Genomic DNA, 24732 nt, shown 5'->3' with positions numbered 1-24732 from the left:
TTAAAGATTTATGTGCTACATCAAAAAGGCAGTATGAAAGCATCTATTACAATACCTAAAAAGTTAAATAATCCTAAATGCTGCAAGATAATTTAGAGAGGAGGTCAAATTTCTGAAGTAAGTAAAGACTGAATGTCTTCAAACTTATTATTATTTAGCTTTTTTTTTTTCTTTTTTTTTTTTTACACAATGAGGGGTAATTTCTGAAGAATTGAGGTACTGGATTTAGTTAAAGATTTAAATTGTGTCCTACCAAACAACTCTTTTTCCTTTAAGATGTCCTGGAGGAAGTTTCTGTGTGGATATCACTGCCCTGCTTGCTGAAGATAGTGGTAGTCCCTCAGGCAAGGAGTTTAACAAAACACCTCTGAGCATTAAAATATAAAGTACACGTGTTCTAGTAAACCCTGCCTTGGGGAGAAATTCTCTGCATTATTATCCCCTCACAAGGGAAAGGATGCCCAACCCCACATAAGCCAGAATAAGTTGTATTTTCTAGGTGCTAAATTTATGCTATTTCTTTCTACTATTTAGCATTTTCTTAATGCTGGGGAGAGTTATATCTTGTTAAGAAGTACTTTCACATTTTGTGAGATTGACTAAAGTTGTTGGAAAAAAACAAATTGGGGGGGGGAAACATGAACTCTGCTTCCTGTGCCTGTCGAACAGCCACCATCTGCAGCGTCACTAATTTGTTAAGATACCAAAAATCACTGAAATGTCATAAGAGAATTAAACTATGAGGAGGAGAACATTTCAAAATTCTTAGGCTACTGCTGGAACACCAGGGCAGAAGGAGAAGGCAAGGGGAGCTTCCGTCTTCACCTCAGCTCTGTTGCTGAACTTATTAATCTGTTTAAAGATATTTAAAAAATATTGCAGGTACTGCCACGATAGTCATTGCATAGCCTATTGAGAGGATAGAGGTCATGGGAGATAGCAGCAGGTTCACAATCGAGTTCGGACATGGAGGAACTTGACTTCTGTGTTTAGTGTCAAGGAGGTCACAGTCTTACTCCTTGACTTTCTCAACATGTTGGCTGTAGACTCTGAAACTCTGATTATGTTTGCTATCAACATGTATGTTGTTTGTGTATGGAGACTAGAGGATTCACTTCAATACTTGGATCTGTGTCCAGAACAAAAGCTGCATCTGCAAACACTCTACTTTATCCGTGGTTTAAGTGTCTGGACTTTCATGTCTGTACCGAAAAGACAACTATACATAGCGCCAGCTGATAAGATTTTGGCTAATGAGGAATCGGGGCAGCAGGCCACTCTCTCAAACTCCAGGTAAGTGTCAAACAACTCCTGTAGACTCCTCCACAAACCGCTGATTATTATATCCAGTTGTATGCAGCGCTGACCCCACCGGTTGCCAAAATAGCAAACCCCTTAACATGAAATGTGATAAACTGTGCCCTTAAACCTTCCGATGGGGAGGACCATGACCTCTCCCTGTCCATAGAGGGGGACAGTTGGGGATAAATGCCCTAGTGCCCTCCCCACCGAAATTCTTAAAAAAATTGGTTCTAGGCTGGCATCTCATTTGCTTGTGTTTTTGAAGGAAAAAAAAATCCTTAGGTTCCACCTGTAGGAACTCTGTGGTGCATCTATTTCAGTGTTACTGAAAACCAAGAAACGCCTTAGTAATGCTCCTCTTATCACCCAAATTTGCTTATTAACACAGAAGCCAACATATTACATAAGCTGTTGTCAGAGTAGTGGCCATTCTAGTGAATTTGGACCAAATTAAAATAATTCCAGGATGTAGCACAATCACGGTTTCTGAAGCCTACAGTTGGTCCTGTCGCAGGCCCATGAAAGTAAGGGACATGATGCACCTTAGTAGATTTTGAAAAAGCACTTGATTCAGTGAGCTGAGCCTTCATAAATCTGGTTTTGGGCAGTCTGATTTTCAACCCTAGCTTTCTTCAATTTATTCAGGTTCTTTATCCCTCTTTCTAGGCGCAGGTCTCTGTTAATGGTGCATTCTTCTAGCCATTACCCACTGAGCGTGGTACTCAACAGTAGTGTCTTCTGTTCCCTTTCTTGCTGTTTGTTTGTTGATCAAGGCAGTGGTGCAGTGATTATGAGGGATGCCCTGGTGTGGAGCTTTTGATGGGAGAAGAGTACTGAGGAATCACACCTTGCTATATGTGTACAGTGCGCTCCATTTAATTAGCGAACACCACTTAACTCGATCTGGATTAATGCACATTCTAAATGCATGTGTGGAGGCCTCAAGACTCTGGTCAATTAATGAACATTTACACTGGTGCTGCTACATGGAGGAGGCATAGCAGCTAGCTGACAAAATGATGCACACTCAGAATATTTGAATACCTAAGCATGTACATCTCAAGAGACTCTTGAAGTGTTTAGACCTCAGTATGGCTGTTCTAGTGGCATCGATCCAGTGAGAAATAAGGGGACGAAATGCTTTGCCACTCTTCATAATTAGTAGAGTGACATTGTTCCAAATTATAGCATGACTAGGTTATTTTATATGCTACAAGACTACCCTTATAAAATTGCACCATACATTTTTTTTTTTTTCAGGGATTATGTGCTCAGCCCTCCTGTTTCGGTGGGGAGGACAGCCCAGAATATCCTTTAATAAATGTGTGTAGTCCTTTCAGTGTACGGTGGAGGACTGGGACTGGGAGTGGCAGATGTCCAGCTTCATTACTGGGCTGCACATATGCTACCCATCAGTGACTCCCTTTTTGGGGGACAGATGAGCCGGCTTACTGGCTTCAGGTCGATTTATTGACCTGGGGAAGAGTTCTGCTATATGGTGTTGTTGCTCTTCTCTCACTCCCGACTCATAAGCATCACCTTACAATACTGGTAAAAAACATTGAAAAGGATTACACAGTACAGTAATATCAAAGGGGAGACCTCATTATGGCAAGGAGCATGACTGATCCACCAGGCGAGAGTTGAGGTTTCCAGCAGTGAAACCTAGACAGGATCTTCAATCTTGGAGTTGTATTGACTGGGAGCCATATGAAATCTTTATTTGATGAGCTAAGGATCAATTCACACTTTCCAACTCTTTTTTGTGTCTTTATGTGCAGCTGCAGCATGCAGCCGAGGCACAGCAGCAGAGACTTAACCCCCTACTTTACTTGACTAGAGAGAGTCTCCTAACATACAGATCACCAGTGATAAATATCACTCACCCAGTACAATACTCCAAGGACCATTGGGAACTGGATGTTGGTCCCTTGTGGGGAGGAGGTTGTTGTCAATTTCAACCATTTATTGTAGACACAATTTAAATGTTTCAACAGGGTGTGCTGTACCGTGAAGAGTTGTAGAACATAAGTAGGGACTGTTGCTCGATGTGCATTATATGCTTTAGCACAGTAGAAATGTAATCTACAGTGTCTGTGATTGCCCAGTGAATGAAGTATTGGTTGCAAATATTGCATACTTATGGGACAGTGTGGGGACTGTCAGTTGACATGGACTCTGAGCTGATACTGTTGATGATAGTGGATGAGTGGGCTGGCCCTAGGTACATGTGGTTATTGGTCTGGGACCAAATCCTGGCAATAGAGAAGGCTAAATATTGGTCCTCTCATTGAGGACAGACATGGTTTTCTGGAAGCAATAAGCAAAGGAAAACTAGTTTTTAAACTAATAATGAGTGGATCAGTGGCTGTAGTAGAGCTTTCCGTGTAAGGGTGTCACCATGGCCTTGCAAGATCCGCTCACCATTATTGTGTTTCACAGGTTTGGAACCTGTGCACAGCCGATGTGTTTTTTTTTTTTTTTTTTTTTTTTTATTTATTTTTATTTAATTCAGTGATTTGCCAACTACCAGCCCCTTACTTGGGTACCTTACATCGCTAAACTCATTTAATAAGCAGTCTATTCACAACTTCAATGTCATGTAAGTGCTACCCATCTCCAGCACAAATATCAGCCCAGCTTCAGATCATGCTGCAGGGAAACTGCTACCATACAAATTATAAATGGCCCACCTCACCACAGAAAAAGAGGACTCCTACCTAATGATATTACTGGACTTCTTGGGGCTCTCCATGAACTTCTTGGGAGAGTTCTTGTAGATGCCAACATACAATTTACAAATTTGCCAGTTACACACACCTGTATTTGAAGATCTTCTGTGTGCGAGACATCAAACGCTTCAAATGCTGTGTGCATCTGATCCAGATCTGGATGTCCAGAACCGACCTGAAACTTAACCTAACCAAAACAGAATAGAGTTCCTGCTGTTCACTAAGAACAATAAACAACGACTAGACCAAGCTTTGCTCAATGCCATGAACCTAGAAGGATTCAAACCCCAATTTCCATTGTCTGCCATGTCTCTTAAAGTCACCCTGGACATCTATCTCACCCTAAAGGAACACATTGCGCAGAAAGCTAAGGCAGATTTGTAGTAGTTCTTTCTTCAAAAGAATATGAACCGAGAAAGGGACTTCAGAAATATTGTTCAAGCCCTGGTACTCTTGTATGGTGATGACCCCTTGCTTCATGACCTCACAGACTGCATTCCACCCCCCCACCCCCTCCTTCTTTCTGGACATCCCACACACAGCAGCATGCCACAGTGGCCTGACAAAATATTGACCACATCATCTCCACCCATAGAAAACGTCATTGGCATGCTGTTCAAGCCCACTTTAGGATCGTTTGGCTAACCAATGTGGTCAGTGTTCTGGAAACTGGAACGGACAAGTTGACCTTGTCATTGGCAACTTTGCCATCCTTTAAAAAGTTGACAAAATGCAGCAGTCTGAGAGGATTTTTGTACAGAAGTTACCTGCACAGACAATAAGTCACTGATACTTTCTTGCTCGGCTCAGGAGCACACCTCTTTGAAATGCCTAGACCAGGGACCTTGTCGGTCAAGGAGCCAACTGCCATACTGGCATGTTAGAGCTCTCTACAGTATTGTTTTTCCTACAGTAGTTTCTGCCTTTGTTGGCCATCGAACATGTTGGTTCAGACAGACAGTGCAACAATTATGTATTATCTCAGCAAGAGAGGGACGCGATCTAGGATGCTGTTTAGGAAAGCATATGGCATGTCTGCTAGCCAGGAGTATCGAGCAAACCGGTTAAGCAGATACATGTCACAAGGCCACAAACATCAACAGATAGGGCTATTTGCAAGTGCATCTGTTCTCAGGTGCAGGTTTACTTGAAATTCTGGCCATTCATCAGGCATTCGCTATCAAGAAAGATTTCTGGGAATTGTAGATTTTATAAGTTAGTGAAGGCATTTCTGTACAATTTCCTCCCATCTAGTTCATCCAAGAAGTGAACATCAGCTGAAATAAGCCAAAACAATATACTGATAACTCAAGGGAGTCCACAACAAAGTTGGTACACAAACTTCATTTATGTGTCAGAAGAACTAAACAAAATCCTGCTGTGCAACCTAGATATTATATACACCACAGCTTGACATTACTAAACTTAACAGCACAGCTAATATGCACATATGGTGTGGTAGTTTAAAACTATTTTCCTACATCTGATGGCCATCAAAATCTCTTCTCGGATGTTTTTTAAAATGCCAGTAAGCAAATATATTCCAGAAGGTTTTAAAGAGTGTTCCCGTCCATGGAATTTAAATGCAGTGCTAGCTACAAATGTAGTTCTAGCTCCCATCGAATCTGTGCGCATTTCACCCTTGCAATGTCCATCATGGAAGGTGACCTTTCTGTTGGTGATTACATTTGCTTGTAAGATGAGCAAGAGTAAAGAATCTGAAAGGAAGCTGCTTTCTTCTTAGCAGCGCCAGGTTCATTCAACCAAGGAAAAACCTGTCTGTAACCTTCATAGCAACATATACCTAGCTGAAAGGTATAAGCCTCTTACCTGCAGTTTTGTACACATTTACACGACTCTACTGTCTGATTTTCTTCCCAGGATAGACCCCCAGGAAGGTTCTGTCTTTGCACAAACTATTTGGTTAATTCTGTTTGGGTAATTATGATCATGCAGCCTGTTGTTGCCCAAGTACCACTAAAGTGAGAGAAAGTTAGTTGTAAAACTGTTGGTTCTCCATCATCGAAATCTTTGTTGAATTCGTCCACAAGTCTACTCAATTGTCTTTCATTTTTAATATTTTAAATAGGAACAATTTTTTAAAATATTTTTTTTCTAAAATCCATTTAGAATATATTTAATCGTTTATTAAAGTTTTTTTGATAACTGAAATACTATCACAAAAATAAAACAAAATTGTTATCGGGAAGAGAGTCATGATTAAATTATACATTGAAAATGTGTTTTTAAGACCGTTATTTCTCTTATACGTGACCTGGGATCCTAGGCAGAGGCTGCGATATGTAGTGATTACTCATGACATCAAATCGGCACAGATTCTTATTTGTTTCTGTACTCTGAAGCTGCTTGTGACATCTATCATGTTAACAATTCAGTTGTTTAAACAAAATAAGTAGGTAAAACCTCTTTGATAATTTACTCATCTATATCAACTTTGCCTGTACTATAAGGATGTGTTGGACACCATGCCCTTTGCAAAAGTCGTAGTCAAGGGACAAAAACGTCAGTAGTCCCATCTGCTGAGGTACAAATATATCCGCATCACAGTAGCAAGTGGAAGTTGACCTACCCGATATTTAGTGCATTGTAAGACCTGCAATGGTGTTTTAGAAACATCCATTTATTAATCTTGGAGCAAAATACATGGTTTATTATTATTTTTTTCTGCCACTGTGCCCATCTCTCGAACAATCCAAATTAAGTTAAAGGTAGACTGAAACTTCCATGGTATGTTTAATATAGGATATCCAAAATATTGGGTTAGCTTTCACCAGACCCATAGTATTCTGATGGGCATGCTAGACTCCATCCCTGTTGGCCAAACTCTCACTATGAAAAGAGGAAAAAAAAAACTGTCATTTATGGTGGCACTTAGTGTCGGTGGTACTGCTGTACCAATAATTGTATCTAACCTTTTAAGTATGAAATCTGAATTGTGCTATATGCTTGAATTCCTATTTTGAGCTGTGTTTCTTATTTTTGCAGGGGGATTTCGTAGACCGAGGTTATTATAGCCTTGAAACCTTTACATATCTTCTTGCGCTGAAGGCTAAATGGCCTGATCGTATAACACTCTTAAGAGGGAATCACGAGAGCAGACAGATAACCCAAGTGTATGGGTTCTATGGTAAGAGTTTGCTTTTCCTTCGTGCCGACATTTACTGTTCCTTACTAATCCAGTTTGTAGGAAGTTGGCTCTGTATGCACTATTTCAAAGTAAGGAATAGTATGCACAGAGTCCAAGGGTTCACCTTAGAGGTAAGATAGTGGCAAAAAGAGATAATACTAATGCTCTATTTTGTGGTAGTGTGGTCGAGCAATAGGCTTATCAAAGGAGTAGTGTTAAGCATTTGTTGTACATACACACAGGCAATAAATGAGGAACACACACTCAGAGACAATTCCAGGCCAATAGGTTTTTGTATAGAAAAATATATTTTCTTAGTTTATTTTAAGAACCACAGGTTCAAATTCTACATGTAATATCTCATTTGAAAGGTATTGCAGGTAAGTACTTTAGGAACTTTGAATAATCACAATAGCATATATACTTTTTACATAAAACACATATAGCTATTTCAAAATTGGACACAGTGCAATTTTCAACAGTTCCTGGGGGAGGTAAGTATTTGTTAGTTTTTGTAGGTAAGTAAACCACCTACGGGGTTCAAGTTTGGGTCCAAGGTAGCCCACCGTTGGGGGTTCAGAGCAACCCCAAAGTTACCACACCAGCAGCTCAGGGCCGGTCAGGTGCAGAGTTCAAAGTGGTGCCCAAAACACATAGGCTTCAATGGAGAAGGGGGTGCCCCGGTTCCAGTCTGCCAGCAGGTAAGTACCCGCGTCTTCGGAGGGCAGACCAGGGGGGTTTTGTAGGGCACCGGGGGGGACACAAGTCCACACAGAAAGTACACCCTCAGCAGCGTGGGGGCGGCCGAGTGCAGTGTGCAAACAAGTGTCTGGTTTGTAATAGGAATCAATGGGAGACCAAGGGGTCTCTTCAGCGGTGCAGGCAGGCAAGGGGGGGGGCTCCTCGGGGTAGCCACCACCTGGGCAAGGGAGAGGGCCTCCTGGGGGTCACTCCTGCACTGGAGTTCCGATCCTTCAGGTCCTGGGGGTTGCGGGTGCAGGGTCTTTTCCAGGCGTCTGGATCTTAGAGTCAGGCAGTCGCGGTCAGGGGGAGCCTCGGGATTCCCTCTGCAGGTGTCGCTGTGGGGGCTCAGGGGGGACAACTTTGGTTACTCACAGTCTTGGAGTCGCCTGGGGGTCCTCCCTGTAGCGTTGTTTCTTCACCAGTCGAGTCGGGGTCGCCGGGTGCAGTGTTGCAAGTCTCACGCTTCTGGTGGGAATTGCAGGGGTCTTTAAAGTTGCTCCTCTGGAAACAAAGTTGCAGTCTTTGTTGAACAGGGCCGCTGTTCTCGGGAGTTTCTTGGTCCTTTTAGAGCAGGGCAGTCCTCTGAGGATTCAGAGGTCGCTGGTCCTGGGGAAAGCGTCGCTGGACCAGTTTTCTTCCGAAGGGGGGAGACAGGCCGGTAGAGCTGGGGCCAGGGCAGTTGGTGTCTCCGTCTTCTCTGCAGGGTTTTTCAGCTCAGCAGTCCTCTTCTTCTTAGGTTGCAGGAATCTGAGTTCCTAGGTTCAGGGGAGCCCTTAAATACTAAATTTAAGGGCGTGTTTAGGTCTGGGGGGTTAGTAGCCAATGGCTACTAGCCCTGAGGGTGGGTACACCCTCTTTGTGCCTCCTCCCAAGGGGAGGGGGTCACATTCCTATCCCTATTGAGGGAATCCTCCATCTGCAAGATGGAGGATTTCTAAAAGTTAGAGTTACTTCAGCTCAGGACACCTTAGGGGCTGTCCTGACTGGCCAGTGACTCCTCCTTGTTATTCTCATTATTTCCTCCGGCCTTGCCGCCAAAAGTGGGGCCGTGGCCGGAGGGGGCGGGCAACTCCACTAGCTGGAGTGCCCTGTGGTGCTGGAACAAAGGGGGTGAGCCTTTCACCGCCAGGTGTTACAGCTCCTGCCTGGGGGAGGTGATAGCATCTCCACCCAGTGCAGGCTTTGTTACTAGCCACGGAGTGACAAAGGCACTCTCCCCATGTGGCCAGCAACATGTCTCGAGTGTGGCAGGCTGCTAAAACCAGTCAGCCTACACGGGTAGTTGGTTAAGGTTTCAGGGGGCACCTCTAAGGTGCCCTCTGGGGTGTATTTTACAATAAAATGTACACTGGCATCAGTGTGCATTTATTGTGCTGAGAAGTTTGATACCAAACTTCCCAGTTTTCAGTGTAGCCATTATGGTGCTGTGGAGTTCGTGTTTGACAGACTCCCAGACCATATACTCTTATGGCTACCCTGCACTTACAATGTCTATGGTTTTGCTTAGACACTGTAGGGGCACAGTGCTCATGCACTGGTGCCCTCACCTATGGTATAGTGCACCCTGCCTTAGGGCTGTAAGGCCTGCTAGAGGGGTGACTTATCCATACTGCATAGGCAGTGTGAGGTTGGCATGGCACCCTGAGGGGAGTGCCATGTCGACTTACTCCTTTTGTCCTCACCAGCACACACAAGCTGGCAAGCAGTGTGTCTGTGCTGAGTGAGGGGTCCCCAGGGTGGCATAAGATATGCTGCAGCCCTTAGAGACCTTCCCTGGCACCCGCGCCCTTGGTACCAGGGGTACCAGTTACAAGGGACTTACCTGGATGCCAGGGTGTGCCAATTGTGAAAACAAAAGTACAGGTTAGGGAAAGAACACTGGTGCTGGGGCCTGGTTAGCAGGCCTCAGCACACTTTCAATTCAAAACATAGCATCGGCAAAGGCAAAAAGTCAGAGGGTAACCATGCCAAGGAGGCATTTCCTTACACAGTTATATTCAGATTTTTATTATTTCATTTACACTTTGTCACTGTTTAGTTAAATTGTGAGAAATGGTTTCTGATTATGCCCAGTCACCACACGTCTGTTCTTGCTCGGGTGCCATATTGCTTTCCAGTATTTCTTTATTTAGTTTAATCAACTGCACAGTAGGATCACCAAACATCACATATGCCCCCTACAGAAGATACAACACATGTTCTCGGCATACACACAGTGCTGGGTGTCTTGATGTATGGTATGAAAAAAGGAAATCGCTGGGGACTATCCGATCCCACACATGGATAGTTCCTAACATGAAGGAGGGTTCTTACACTTGATTTGCATTTATTTCTGCAGTCATATTGAGCCATGTAATTTATCAGCTTTAAAACATATTATTCTGGTTTGAAAAAGATGCATTTGTTTTAGCTTATGTGCCCTCGTGTAGGTACTCAATCAAAGTTTTGGAGCTCCTTTCATGCCAGGTGAGATTTGTTAATTTGGAGTGTTTTGGGCCGTCCAGACAATGTTTACCCAAAGGGTAGAAACAGTTAACTAGAATGTCTGCTGTCCCTGTGGAAGTTTTTGGTGACAAGTGCTATGTCATCGTCTGTTTTGTTTCAGTAAAAACATAGAAGCAGGTTAAAAAACATCAAATAATTCAAAATGAGTACACTGTTCCTATAGAAGACAATAAACAGAAAGGTGCAAATTCGGAAGGACTGATTAAAGAAGGACTGATTAAAGATCTCCGATAAAGTGCCCCTTCGCGGGGCCCGTCAGGAATTGCAGCGCCGGCCTGACGAGGAGCTGGCCCTATGATGAAGCTTGAAATCCATTGGATGTGTGAGGGCTCTGTCTTCTAAGTTAAGAAGTGTCCTTGCGAACTTGTGCCTTTCTGTTTATTGTCTTCCATAGGAACAGTGTACTCATTTTGAATTATTCAGTACCCAGGGACTGGACCTTGGTTAAATCTCCTCGTCCCTCTTGATTGTGCTAAAAACATCGAGTACCATCATTTACATCACAGATAAAATCTATTCACACAATAGGTACTCCAACTTGCACAACTATTAAATGAGTTCCATAAAAAAAAATTATTATGTTCAGTGTAATTACATAGCTCTTCCAAAAATCATCCTTCTTGTAATTTTTTTATCTTCAGTTTTTACAGAACGTGCTAGGTTCTTTTCCCTTTTTCAAAGCAAACAATCTGAGTTGGTGGGTGAACATTAATCACCTCCACTCAGCACTAATGCACCACCATGTAGCTGTTTCCCATTTCCTAAGGGCGGCCAGCAATTCCTAAGGAAAGTCTAAAAGGATATTGATGCTACAGAAAACGTTTAATAAAATTGAACACAGTGTCCAATATACGGACTGCAGTGCTGATCTTTCACAGAGTTGGCCCATGCCTTAAAAGGTTTGCATGTTTACAGAATGCATCAGAGGTGGTAACGGAATGTATCACTTTGTATCCATGATGTAATTTCTCCTACTGGTGTTAATGCAATTAGGATACCTCCTGGGTTCATTGTAAAACAGCAGGATGTTCACAATCTCTTTAGTTCTTTCCAAACCAAAAGGTCAAATTACTGATACCTTGAGCAATAGTGGCGACTGATGTAGTCCTAGGAAACCTAGCTTGTATTTAGCTTTGGAAGTTATTTCTTAATATGGTTCTCTGCATTCTAAAGATAACTGCGCACATGTCTGTGTAGTTGACGTACTATATGACTTAGATGTTTTTTAGGTTGAGCCTACTCGATAGCGAACACGCTGTCAGTTGTGAAATATTGTGGGCTTACCAAGATCATACACTGGCCTGGAGCCAACCCATTGCTTTCCATTGGACTGCTTTCCTATTACTCATTTGCCTGCTTCTTATTACTATTCCATCTTCTCAGTCTTGTGTATGCCCCTTTCATGAGCATAGCCTCTCTCAATCTCTTGATTCGCTGGCTTCTATGCTTGCTTTTCAAGCACTATTTTTTTTTCTTCTTTCTAAGCATTCCATTAGAGTGCATGTTTATCCAGCTTTCTCTCTAACTTACTTCTCTCCCCCTGCACTCCGTGTTGTTGTCTGTCACCTGTATGCTTCTCCCCCACCCATCTCCAAGCTGCGCACCTACTTGTGTGCTTCTCCCCCCATCTGCTCCAGGTTGATCTCTCACCTGTTGTTTCTTCTCCTTACCCACCCTCCATGTTGCTTCTGCCACATGCCCTCCTTCTCTCACCAGTTGTCATCTCCTCACCCGCTACGTTTCTTCCCCCCCACCTGTGCCCTTCACTCACCCATTCCTGCTGTCTCCCACCATCACCCTCCATGTTGCTTTTTCACACCCAGCTCCCGCCTCTTTCATTTGTTGCTTCTCCTGCCCCTTGTTGCTTCCCTCCAAACACGCTTTCTATTACTTCAGCTTCGCCTGCAATGTGACTCAACTGCTGGGTCACAGTACCTTTTTTCATTTTATATATCTTATTACTATTATTTTTTTTTTTTAACTTGGCAACGTGAGTATTTCTCAATGGCAAGATCTATTGGCTTTGCCAATGCCTGTTCAGTTATACGGGCTCTGTGCTTCGTTCATGTTGGGTTATCTCACAAGGAATATTGAAAAGATCAATAAACAAATTCCCTAATTTGCGCACATGTAATCTTTTCGTCACATGGCTAAACCGAGGTAGTTTCAGCTTCCTGATGACAGATATAGATATAGATATAGATATATATATATATATAGTCACTGACAAAAACAACGGTTCAAGTGGAGGTTTACGTAAGGCTTCTAAAAAAAAAAACCAAATCTACAGTTGTTTTAAAACCAAAAAAAAAGTTAACCACCAGTTGCATGTAAATGATGCAAATATAACTTGCACTACTGTAGATTACATATGTCAACATAAATGTAATATCTGAGGTCATAAGCAGCGCATTGTAGCGGTGCATGTTCTACTCAGCTCATTTAAAGATAAATGTCAGTATTTTATGGTTTCAAAATGGTAGGTTTTATTATTAGAAGACCTATTTAAAGCTCTATTGTAATATTTGTTTTTTTCCAGTGAGTTTCTGTGTTTTTTTTTATTTTTTATGTAAAGTATTATCCTATTACAATACGTCTGTGCCAACCCATATGCAAGAGGTCAACTACTCATAGAGCACTACCCAGCATTCTACCTATTAACATCGGTTTGTGATCCTGCTGGAACACAGGGGTCTGCGCTGTTTTCCATGGGACTACATGGGGGCTCGCTGGCTCCTGTGGGAGTCCCACAGGACCACAGCAGGCCACATAAATCTATATATTTTTTACTTTGGACCCTTGAAGAGGGGTCCCTCTCGGATTCACTCTAAAATGGCTAGGGGGTTAGGGTGCCACTACCCTGCCCCTTTACATGTTCTTTAAATATATATTTTTTAACCTCTGGGACTGAGTCCACGAATCCTGTTATGCGACCACAGAATTTCTCCTCATGCTCTCAGACCCGCAGGGCCAGCCAATTAGAATGCTTTATTTTGAATTTCAGTCCCACAGCACTACTCCAGCACCAGATATCGCTAATGCTTTACCCTTAATTTTTCTAAAACAACTGAACAGATTTACAACAAATCACAAAAGCCCGCTTTCTGAGTAAAGGTGTAGCTTGCTGCCAGGTCTAGTATAATTCAGTTCGACCATTTGGTTATGAAATGTTTTCTAATTTACTTTATGGAAATTGCATTTTCTTTATGGAAATTCCATGGGGGTAGTACTTCAGAATTACTCCCCCTTTTTTTCGCAGCCCCTGCTTGACTGATCAGCCAAAACTTTTCAGGAAGGAGCTGAGGTGCATAAACATTTTTGTGGAAAGTTTTGTGAAGATTCTTCATATGTTGCCAAAGTTATAAGCAAAACAAAAAATACTCTTCATATGGAAACTCTGAGTTGTGTATAACTACAAAGTAGGGACCGCCACTGTGCAATATATGTCAATCAACAGTTGGGCTGTATTTCAATTGGGGACTGGTTCTCCATAATTAGTTCAACATTTGATACGTTATGTTCCCTTTATTTTAGCTCCTTAATGAAACTTATTAATGACTTACTCTTTGACACTGTGGTGCTCCTTCGTCTGAACTGTTTCTGGTGCAAGTTTTAGATTTGCCTTATTTGATAGTGTTAATGATAAATTACTCTATTTTCATGCTGCCAGGATACCAATCTGCAATTCTTATTTTTACATAATTCTAGGATGTCTGTTTTTCACCCTTCCCATAGCTCAGACATATTGTTTGTCGGATTGCCTTTCCCGGCCAAGTATCATCACTTGTAACATGTGATGTGAGTGAAGACCAAACATTGACAATAGTAGCAAATAGGAGATTTGTGCCCTGGATTAGAATTTTTCTTGGCTTGGCAACCATACTGGTAGACTGCCAGGTTTCCCTCCCCCAGTGACCACTGTATAAATCTCTCAGATTACTCCTTTTTTTTTTTTTTTTTTTTTTTTTTTTTTTGCTTGGATGCTCAGAAGAGAAATTGGACAACAACGTGATGGGTAAACCCTACTTCCTATTTTTAATAATGGGATTATTTCACTCAGTACATCACAAACAAGTCTTTTTTTTTTTTTCTGCCGCTCTCATAAATGTTATTTTAGTAGTGAAAGTGCCTCCTTTGTGAGCACATGTCCTTTTCAAGACATTATTAAAAACGGACTTTTTTTGGAAATGTTGCCTGTTTGTTGAGCCCACCGCTTATTGATTGCTTTTTAAATCCGGACTTAATAATGGGCTGCAAATGTGCCCTTTAACTTTTACTATTGCTTTAACTTGCAATATGGTAAATTATGAATTGTCTCATCCAATGGGTTGTGCTATAGCAGATTAATGTTGTTGATCTTTCTGATGGTTCTTCTCAGAATGTTTTCCCAGAATCCTTCACACTTAGCATCTGTATCCTGAATTGCTTTTGTTTTCTAAAGCAAAGCAGTTATCCAGACCTTCGACCAAAGTCTTTCAAACGTAGGTGGTGCAAACCTTACTTAAATTTGATATTAAAACTTCGTGTTTTTCCATTAATAGATGAATGCCAAACGAAATACGGAAATGCAAATGCATGGCGGTACTGCACAAAAGTGTTCGATATGCTCACAGTAGCAGCTGTAAGTTAATTTTCATGTATTCCATACTCTCACCCAAACGTAATGGGATTTTATTGAGTCCTTTCTTTTTGTTATGTATAGTTTCTTTTTTTAATGTATTTTCTGTTCTCTATGGCACGTTGCGATTCCCGCTTTATTGTACATTTATGTAATCTGTTTTAGTCAACACATTTTATCTTTAATGATCCATTTGAGTTTAAGCTGTTTTCCTTCTAATGGTCTCTGAAAAGTTTCTTCAATTTACTTTGGTACTTCCCATTTGAAATTGACTTGGCCGTGGCCCCTGATGTTCCTGTCCCCCTTCTGTAGAAGATGGCCTGATGACGAGTGGACAAGTCTGCATAAACCACTTGTGAAGTCCACCGTACCTTTAAAAAAGAAAGGGTGCATCTAGAATGTGTTTCTTGGCAGTAAACATCAGCATTTTACTGAAAGCCTAAGCATGTTTAAAATTAACTTCTTCACCATTTTATAGCTAATGTGGTAAAGCGGACTAGCTGGTGTTAGACTATCACAAAAAGGACACGTATTTTGAAAATTAGTTCCTTATCCATTTACTGCTAAATCATGAACACATCTAAGAAGGCCAATGAATCGTGTCAATCATCATTTCTTTTGTTATTGCACTAACTCGGTTGTGCTTTTTCTGTGCCTAGTAGATTGCTTGGCCCGTATGTTGCTCTGTCCACACTAAGCAAAACGTATAAAATGTAGAGCTGTTTTATCTTGGATATAGTAAGCGGATTTCAGAAATGAGTTGTTGCAACCTCGCCACCACTGAAACTTGCCTGTCACAAGCATCCTTGTAATCTAGATAGGTATCTTGAAGATCGGCACTGGAGTGCAGTATATGTACTATGCATTAGAATTGCATGGACCATATGTGCTATAACTGCACTTTGCAGCAGCATCAGTTTAAGTATTCAAAGTATCAACTATATAATGAGTAACATTTTAGCAGTTGTTGGTCCATACCCTCATCAAAACCAAGTGCATCATCTACAAAACCATCATGTTTGGCACCCCACCTGTCTACCTGACAAGCATGCGACCTCTGGTGGCTCTAGGCACTTCCACAACAAGGCCACTTTCAGATTGAGCACAAAGAAGTGCAAACAAATAAAAACAAAGAAAGACCAGGCAATAGGCTTTCTCAATGTACGCACCCAAGATGTCAAGCGGTGTCCTTGTATCCAAAGGACTGCACGCAACCCAGCTCCACTTTAAAGAGTAGCAGATAACACACCTCTTTAAAGCACACCGCATCGCAGTTAAGTAACTGTCCTCTCTTAGTCTGAGAACCCAGCTCCCATCTCTGGCTGACTGTATTTTTGCTTTTGATCACAATAATTGCTCTGTGCCTCAGGTTTTATACTGCTTATTCATTAAAGCTGTTAGAGGCTCCTAACCAGCCTTTACAAGAGAAATAAAGGAAAGGTTTATGGCTCCGAAATGAATCGCTCAGTGGTCTGTTTTACCAATCTGGTGTAACATTGTACTTTCTTTAGTTAATAGATGAGCAGATACTATGTGTACACGGAGGTTTATCACCGGACATCAAGACACTCGACCAGATCCGAACGATTGAACGCAATCAAGAAATTCCTCACAAAGGAGCATTTTGTGACCTGGTGTGGTCTGATCCTGAGGATGTCGATACCTGGGCAATAAGTCCGAGAGGTGCAGGCTGGTTGTTTGGAGCAAAGGTCACGAATGAGGTAAATTGTGATAATTTTATACTTTTAATGGGTTAGGGTGTGATGCCGTACACAAGTGTCTTCATCATTTCAGCTAGTACATCTGTCAAAGTAGTATGCCGTGGTAGTATTCTTAGTTTTCATTATTTCAGTGTAAAGAATTAAAGGATTTCCTGGAATTCAGACAAGACGTTCATCCAGTGACTTGAGCTCTGTCTCCGAATACTTCCTTGAAAATACTAAACTGCACTAGTTAGCAATTCTAGTGGTGCAACTAGAATGGGAGGGATGTAATCCTTCTAAAATATTGTACTAACATTTATGGTAGGAAATGGGTTTGAATGAATATACTTAATATTTTATAGACTTTCATGGGCCACCACTTTATCATTACTGGAACTTACCACCCCCCCCCCCCCCCCCCCCACACTAAATCATTATTGGAATCGAGGACCCTCCCACTGAGTCTTACTCACGGAGTCATTACTGGAAGCTGGGGACCCCCGCCTAAATATTGTCGATGATTTGAAACGCAAAACAATAAAATACATAAACAAGCATTCCTCAAACACTTACACAATTGATAACACATTTTATTTAATTTGCCAACAAATATAAATAAAACAAAAGTCATTTTAATAGGAAAGTTGGAGCTTTTCTAAATTCAATTGAAGCCACACAGTCTGTTTCATGCACCTGCACTGCTCCCACGCATCAGTCTGTGGATATTAATTTAATTTTTAGCATCCAATTTAAAATTTCAATTTTAATTTTTTAAGCAGTCATGGACCTCCTGAGGAGGCTTTAAGGACCCCACCCTCTACCCCGGGGTCCCCAGCCTACATTATAGGAACCATTGTTATAGACTATAGGCCAGATGTATCATTCTTCACACTAGCGATTACCTAATTGCAATCTTTAGCGAATTGCAAATAAGTAATCGCAATAGGAATGTATGAAACTCCAGGAGTTTCATACTGCGATTCGCAAGGGCTCGCACATGGACCTGCCTCATTAATATTCATGAGGTAGGCCGCAATTTGCAACCCATTGCGAATGGCTACAATCACAGGGATGGTGGCCTGCTGGGCTCAGCAGACCACCATGTATGGGATTGCTTTTCAATAAAGCTTTTTTTTTTTTTTTTTTTTTTTTTTATAAACACAGCTCATTTTCCTTAAAGGAAAACGGGATGCGTTTAAAAATGAGAAAAATTTCTTTTAATTTTTTAAGAGTAGGCAGTGGTCCGTGGGACCACTTTCTGCTCGTAAAAAACGCTTTCGCATGCATTCACAAAGGGGACCCCTTCCTCTTTGCGAATTGGTTACCACCAGTTTGAAATTGGTGGTAACTGCGATTGTTTTGTGACCGTGAATGCGGTTGCAAAACAATCATACATTCCTCTGCGATTCGGTATTAGGAAGGTGCGCCATTGACCTGCTTCTTCCTAATACTGAATCGATATGTAGTCGTAATTCCAATTTGCGATTTGGTAACAAGTTACCGAATTGCACATTGGACTTGTTACATACCAAAATGCATTTTTTCTATCACGTTGAGCCGTTTAAGATCGCAAAAATGTTTGATACATCTGGCCCTATATGTAGCCTGAATCAGCAGACTTCATAACTGTATTTGAGAATTATTAGAAATATTGATTGTGTGGAAGAATCAGGAATCGTTTTTCTTTTAGAGGCTAGGTGGTAGGCTTGCCTGCTAATGGTTTTCCAGAGTGTGTTCCATAGTTAAGGCCTTAGTCTGCAAACTCTTCATTACATTTGACTCCATAGCATATTTCAGGTCTGTAGTTTTTTTGTTTTCTTTATTATTTTTAAATGGATGGGCACTAGGAGGACATGGGGTGTCCGACTTTATTTTTTAGGTAATGCCTGGCCTTGTGTGGTAGGCAGAGGGTCTTGAAGATAGTTTGGGTAATTAAAGGAAGATGTTTCAAGCACATAAAGCAACGTCATTATATTCTTAGTGCAGGCTGTTTGTTCAGCACTTTATAAAAATTGGAAACCCTGTAAGAAGAGCTTGCAACACTTATCTCGTACAGTTTGACATTTTGGGGAGTGCTTCGACCATGGGAAGTGTGCAGGCATCATGAAGGCTAGTTTAAAAAAAAAAAAAAAAAAATAGGATGGCAAATAATCACAGGGGCAATTTATTTTGTGTGTATTTCTACAGAGTAAACATAATCCAAGAGGAAGTAAGAGCTTCATGTCCAGTAGTGCACATTAGCTCATTGCCTTGCTTGCAAGAATTGTGACAATTACATTTATAAATGTGTACCATTAACAATCTAGTCTTTTGCAATGGGCCCTATATTAATATGTTGTGTATACCGTTTTTAGCGAAGGGTCGAGTGTCTTTTGTCATGAGCTGTTAGTCTGCATTGAAGAAGCAAGAATTCTTAGTACACTTATTTTTCTTTTGGTCTTCATAACCTCTGTACAGGGAAGCCCTTCAATTGACCAACTGTACCGTCTAACCCTAACAAAGCATCGGTATCTGATTGGCTTAGAGGCCAAAAGTGGGGCCACTCTACCCCCCGACTCTGATCTCAACTGCGACCATCTGGACAACGGATTTTAAATTGGCTGAAATCTCAAAAAAAGGTCCTGTGATTAAACCTGTCTGTTATCTTATGCCCAAAATAGGATCTTTAGGGTTGTGACACTGCTTGTCGTACCATCTAATTCTATGAACAGCCGCAAACCAATCATTCACCTTTAGAGGTTTTTCCTTATGCCAGTTCTTACAAATCGTATATCTGGCTAGGTACATTGAATAAAAAAAAAAATGTGGCTTCATTCTTTACCAAAGTGTTGCAGATACTGGATACAAAGATATGAGGCATTACCTTGAATACTCGATTTACAACAGACAATATCTTACTTATTTCACCCCAAAGTGTATGGAGGGAAGCGAACATGGATATTGTCTGCATCTAAAACTTTCACCTCTGACAATATTGTCAGCCTCATCCAGTCTCCTCCATTTTGCCCATCTTCACTGGAGTTCAATAGGCCCTGAGCAGGGTAAAGAGCTGATTTATTTACAAATTGACTGGGCTGACAATTTAATAACGTTTAGTAAAGGATACTTGCCCTGAATTCTTAAACTCTTTATCTGACAAGAATCCATCCAATATTTCATAAGGAGTCGGCTTCTTCAGCTTTTCCGCTTCACACAGAAAGTTATACCAGAGGCTTATTTCTCTCTTTATACTTGCTAGTGTAAAAGCTACCTCAAGAACCCCTCAGTAGGCCAAGTTGTCTACAATTGTGCCTTGTACCATGATGTAAATTGCACAAATTTGAACCTTGAAAGGGTATCTCATGTAATAAGACATAACTGATCCCATGCCATATCCCCCACAACATCCCCCATATAGATATTGCTACTTTTACGGGGAGTCTCAAGGCATCCTTTAAGCACTATATGGAATTCTTGAAGAATCCCAAACTGGTGCAAAGTCATTCTATGGCTTGTTATATTTGGTCTTGAACTTACTGCATAACCTAGCGGCAGTCACCCAGACCTTTACTCTTACCTTATTAAAATAAAAAGGTGAGCCAAATTTATGCACAAACCCCTCTCAATCCTCATCATTGCAACGCTCCTGCAAATATTGCCTTCTGACACTGCCAGTAGTTATCTGAAAAGTTTCATTGGAGAAGCAAGACAATATAGGTGAATTTTGGGGAGCTGGAAGCCCACCTCTCTTCTGTTTATTTCCTAGTTTCTCCCAGCTTATGTTGACCGCTTTGGAGGCCCATACAAAAGAATTCATAACTCTCTGAATCTTCAGTATGTCTTTCAGTGGAATGGTATTAAATCTAAAAGTCAACTTTGGTAAAACAAACCTTTTAATTAGGTATACCCCACCAAATACTATCAAAGGAAGTTTTTGCAATTTTGTAAGCTACTTTTTAATCTTGAGCGATAACCTCTCAAGGTTCTTTTCTAGTATCTGCTCTAACTTTTGGAAAATATCTATTCCCAAATGTCTCATCTGTTTCGTATTTGGACCCGCCGTGCTGGCCACATTCCAACCTCAGGTTTGTCAAAACTAATTGAATAGCCCAACAGCTTCTCAAATCCTCCAGTTACCAGATTAGTACAAGGTTGAAGAAAATTGAATACAGATGGCTCCTATCCAGAAATTATTAAGAGGAATCCAGTTTTTCTCAACTAGTAACACTGTGAAGCTCAGGTGGACAAACTTTCAGGGAGACACTAAAGGGCAAGTAGGGTTTTTGGGTATTTCATGTATTTAGTGAGGCACTGAAGAAGAAGTAGAGTTTCTGGATTTATGTTTTCATTTTAGTTTTATTGACTTAAATTGTGTTGAATATGTACGGAGGACAAGCAGAAATATTAAACAAATCTGCTGCTTGTATGTTAGCCTTGTGGAACACATATAAAAGCATCGAGTTGTAGAGAAAGGCTTAAGCTAGTGGTTTTTGAAGAGGCTTTTAATTTGAAACTGATTCAAGGGAATCAGAATTGAAGAGTAGAAATTGTGGAAGTGACCAAATAATGAAGTGTTCACGGATTGGAGATGATGCTGATGTAGCACAGTAAGTCAGATTGGCACTCAGCCTTTACAAAGCCGAAGTTAAATGCTACAAGTAAACAAATACTGTTGACTGTCACATATTGACCACTCTTTTAACCAGTTGCTTGATTATACTGACTAGAAGATTATAGAAGATGATGGCCATGCTAATGCTTTCCAGCCAGTGTGTGTCCTAGTGAGATACAGCTATAAATCTTTGCCGGCTTAGCTGCAGGTATGGTGTTGAGGAGTAATGAAGTGAGGAACACCTGCCAAGGCTAAATGCTTAAGAAGCAATCTGACTGGTGGGTGTGAAATGGGGGGGTTGGGGGGTGTGTGGATGGTGTGCTGCTTTGGGGTTAATTTGCTGTGTACATGAGTATACAGGAACCCTGGCAGTCATGCATGCTAGTGAAATATATGTTACAGATTTGCAGTTGCACGCTGGACCCTACTCAGTGTTAGCTCCCCTTCCCCACTTATATCTGCCCTGGTGATGGAGCTACTAGTAAACAGAATTAGGCTTGGGGTTTGTGACTTCTCTTTGGTGTTCCAGTGTTAAGTAGTGTATCTTTACACAGACAGCTTTGTATGATCTCTCTCAGTTATGTTATAGGACTTTGAAGACTGATTTAATATTGGGTCTTTGTATCAGACACGTGTTTTACATTTTTGTAGAGAGACTGGTGATTCCTGCAAGCTTGTTTAAATATCTGGGAATTAAAATAAGACATGGTCATCAGGTGCACATTTTCCCCTAGTATTATGGGCAGGATGTTAAGTATAAAGAGAGCTATCGGCTCCTAGGTGTGTGAACCTCTGTCTGGCATGGATTACCTACCAATAACCTGATTGATAATCCGCCATTGACCACTCTACAGGGATGTGGAATTCCTATAGCCCGACGCCCGGGACATCTTGTTTGGGGTCAAGGGCAACAAGTTTTTATGTTTACTTTGTCCTTGGGACAAGTAGGCCCAACCCCCAGTAGTACAAACCCTTTTGCTGCCTGTTTACAGAGAGTGGAACGCTCTGCAGTTGAGGTAATGTGTTTCCAAAAGATAATGCTGTTCGAACTTGTATTTATGGTTCATTATTTGAAAACCTTCATTATTAGGGTGAGTGCTGTAAATAAATGTTTTAAGGTCACACTTCATTACTGAAGTTGGTTCCAGTACAAATAAATAAAACGTGTATACACATGTTTGAAAAGTTTAGGCTATGAGGCTAAGTATAATGCTCCCAGAATGCTCTCTGATTATATGCAAATGAAGTGTCATTTAGAAAAATGTGTTGATGCATGCTAGTATTTCCCAAAAATATTTCTAATGGAAAATCAGTGTAACCATTTTCAACACGATTATGGGAAGCATGAAAACAAACACTGACAAAGCCAACTGATCTGACATATTTTTATAAGTCTTTTAGTTTCATCAATGCCATTGACATGGCTTTTGTAACACTTTATTGTTGTGGGAGCTACCAGGCCCTCAACATTGTAACAAACACTGGCAAAACCCCCCCAAAAAGTTTTTGAACTCTAAAAGCACACATTGCCACCAGCGGCATAACAAAGGCCTCGCAGCCGCCCTCCAGGGGGCCCCTTCAGCACAGCACCTGCCCTGAGTGAGTCTGGAGAGGGGGCTCCTCCATGTTCTTTACAAAGGGGCACCCTCCAGTTTAGTTACGTCACTGATTACCACTGTAGTTCCTGACACTGAACAAAACTACTTTGTGTGGCAATATGCTCCTTGTGGAAGAGCAGAATGCGATCACTCACAGTAAAGCCAGCCGAAAGAGAGAGAAATAGAAGTTTAATAAAAACAAAATGTCTTTGTTAACACCAGACCTAATTAGGGACCAAGACCCACATGCAGGTAGCTTTATGCATGTCGCAAACAGCGACTTTCGCTGTTCGCGACATGCAAAAAGCACATTGTGATGCACAAACCCAGTTTTGCGATTCGGTAACCTGGTTACCGAATCGCAAAACGGGTTTGCGACTCGCAATTAGTAAGGGGTGTTCCCTTCCTAATTGCGACTTGCAGTGCAATGTAGGATTGTTTTGTGACCGCAGGCGCAAACCAATCGCAGTTTGCACCCATTTCAAATGGGTGCTAACACTTTCGCAAAAGGGAAGGGATCCCCAGGGACCCCTTCCCCATTGTGAATGTCACTGTAAAAAAAAATTCAGAGCAGGCAGTGGTCCTGTGGACCACTGCCTGCTCTGAAAAAATGAAACTAAAACGTTTCATTTTTCGTTTTTGTTATGCATCTCGTTTTCCTTTAAGGAAAAGGGGCTGCATTACAAAAAAAAACCTGCTTTATTGAAAAGCAGTCACAGACATGGTGGTCTGCTGTCTCCAGCAGGCCACCATCCCTGTGAGGGCCGCCATTCGCGAGGGGGGTCGCAAATTGCGACCCACCTCCTGATTATTCATGAGGTGGGCATTTGCGAAGCCCTTGCGAATCACAGATGGTGTCAGGGACACCATCCTACATTCGGATTTGCGACTCGCAATTTGCAGGTCGCAAATCTGAACCTACCTACATGTGGCCCCAAATTCTTAAAGAAAGTCACAAAAGTGCACCCATGGTATATGTCGTACCCCTATAAAATATTTGTGAACTGTATTTTAGCATGGGTAAATACAATGTGTAGATTTGCTTATGTAAAAATCTATTGAGCATTTGCAAGTTCATTTTCCCTCCTGCCACTTTCTTCCCAACCCTGGATGAAGTTCTAATTCTGCCACTGTCAGGAGTAAATGTCCAACCTTTCTTATTATGGGAAAATATTAGAGAGAACCTGGTAAAAATCTTTAAAACATGCATGTTAGTAGGTTTGCAGACTCAAAGGCATTCCAGCACTGGAACTATTGCTTACTGCTTCCTCCAGCCCCAGTATGCAGATCTGCAGAAAGGTGGCAAAATAAGGAAATTGCTACAGTAGGGATTGAAACTGCAAGTATTCAAGCCCTACTATGGTAGTAGCCCTGGCATAATCAGAGAGGCTATAATCAGAGCACTTACATAATGAGATTGCTGCCATAATTTGTCGCCACACTACATGGCACCAAAGGGACAAGTAGATCTTTTTACAGGACAAGTAGATTTGAGAAGCAACCTGTCCACTGGACAAGTAGATATTCTAATAAATTCCACACCCCTGACTCTAAGTATTTCAGTACTCCCTAAATGTGATCTTAGATTCACGGGTGTTGTAGGTCAGGAAGGTGCCCAAGATGACATTACTTTCTACGACCTACCCTATTGGCAGAAAGTGTGGGTGGGTTAGGGGAGGGTTTTTTGAATGATAGTTATGCGTATCTACTCCAGTATGCGGTAGACTGGTTGTATTTAGAGGTTTGATCAAGAGAGAAGTGTTAGTGTGCAGTCCCTGGCAAGGGGGATAA

The 24732-nt window shown here is 41.5% G+C and overlaps 1 protein-coding gene across 1 annotated transcript in view; it reads left to right on the top strand.

The window, feature by feature from the left end:
* Positions 1-24732, top strand: part of PPP6C (protein phosphatase 6 catalytic subunit) — a 101831-nt gene that overhangs the window by 70681 nt on the left and 6418 nt on the right. The window contains exons 4-6 of the mRNA XM_069241747.1: positions 7041-7182; positions 14973-15052; positions 16561-16770. Coding sequence (XP_069097848.1) covers positions 7041-7182; positions 14973-15052; positions 16561-16770 — 432 coding nt within the window. The remainder of the gene's footprint in view (positions 1-7040; positions 7183-14972; positions 15053-16560; positions 16771-24732) is intronic.

Source organism: Pleurodeles waltl, chromosome 6, assembly GCF_031143425.1.
Source record: "Pleurodeles waltl isolate 20211129_DDA chromosome 6, aPleWal1.hap1.20221129, whole genome shotgun sequence".
In the NCBI taxonomy this organism is placed as follows: Eukaryota; Metazoa; Chordata; class Amphibia; order Caudata; family Salamandridae; genus Pleurodeles; species Pleurodeles waltl.
The sequence above is the reverse complement of the archived record's forward strand: the minus strand, read 5'-3'. Positions and strand labels throughout refer to the sequence as shown.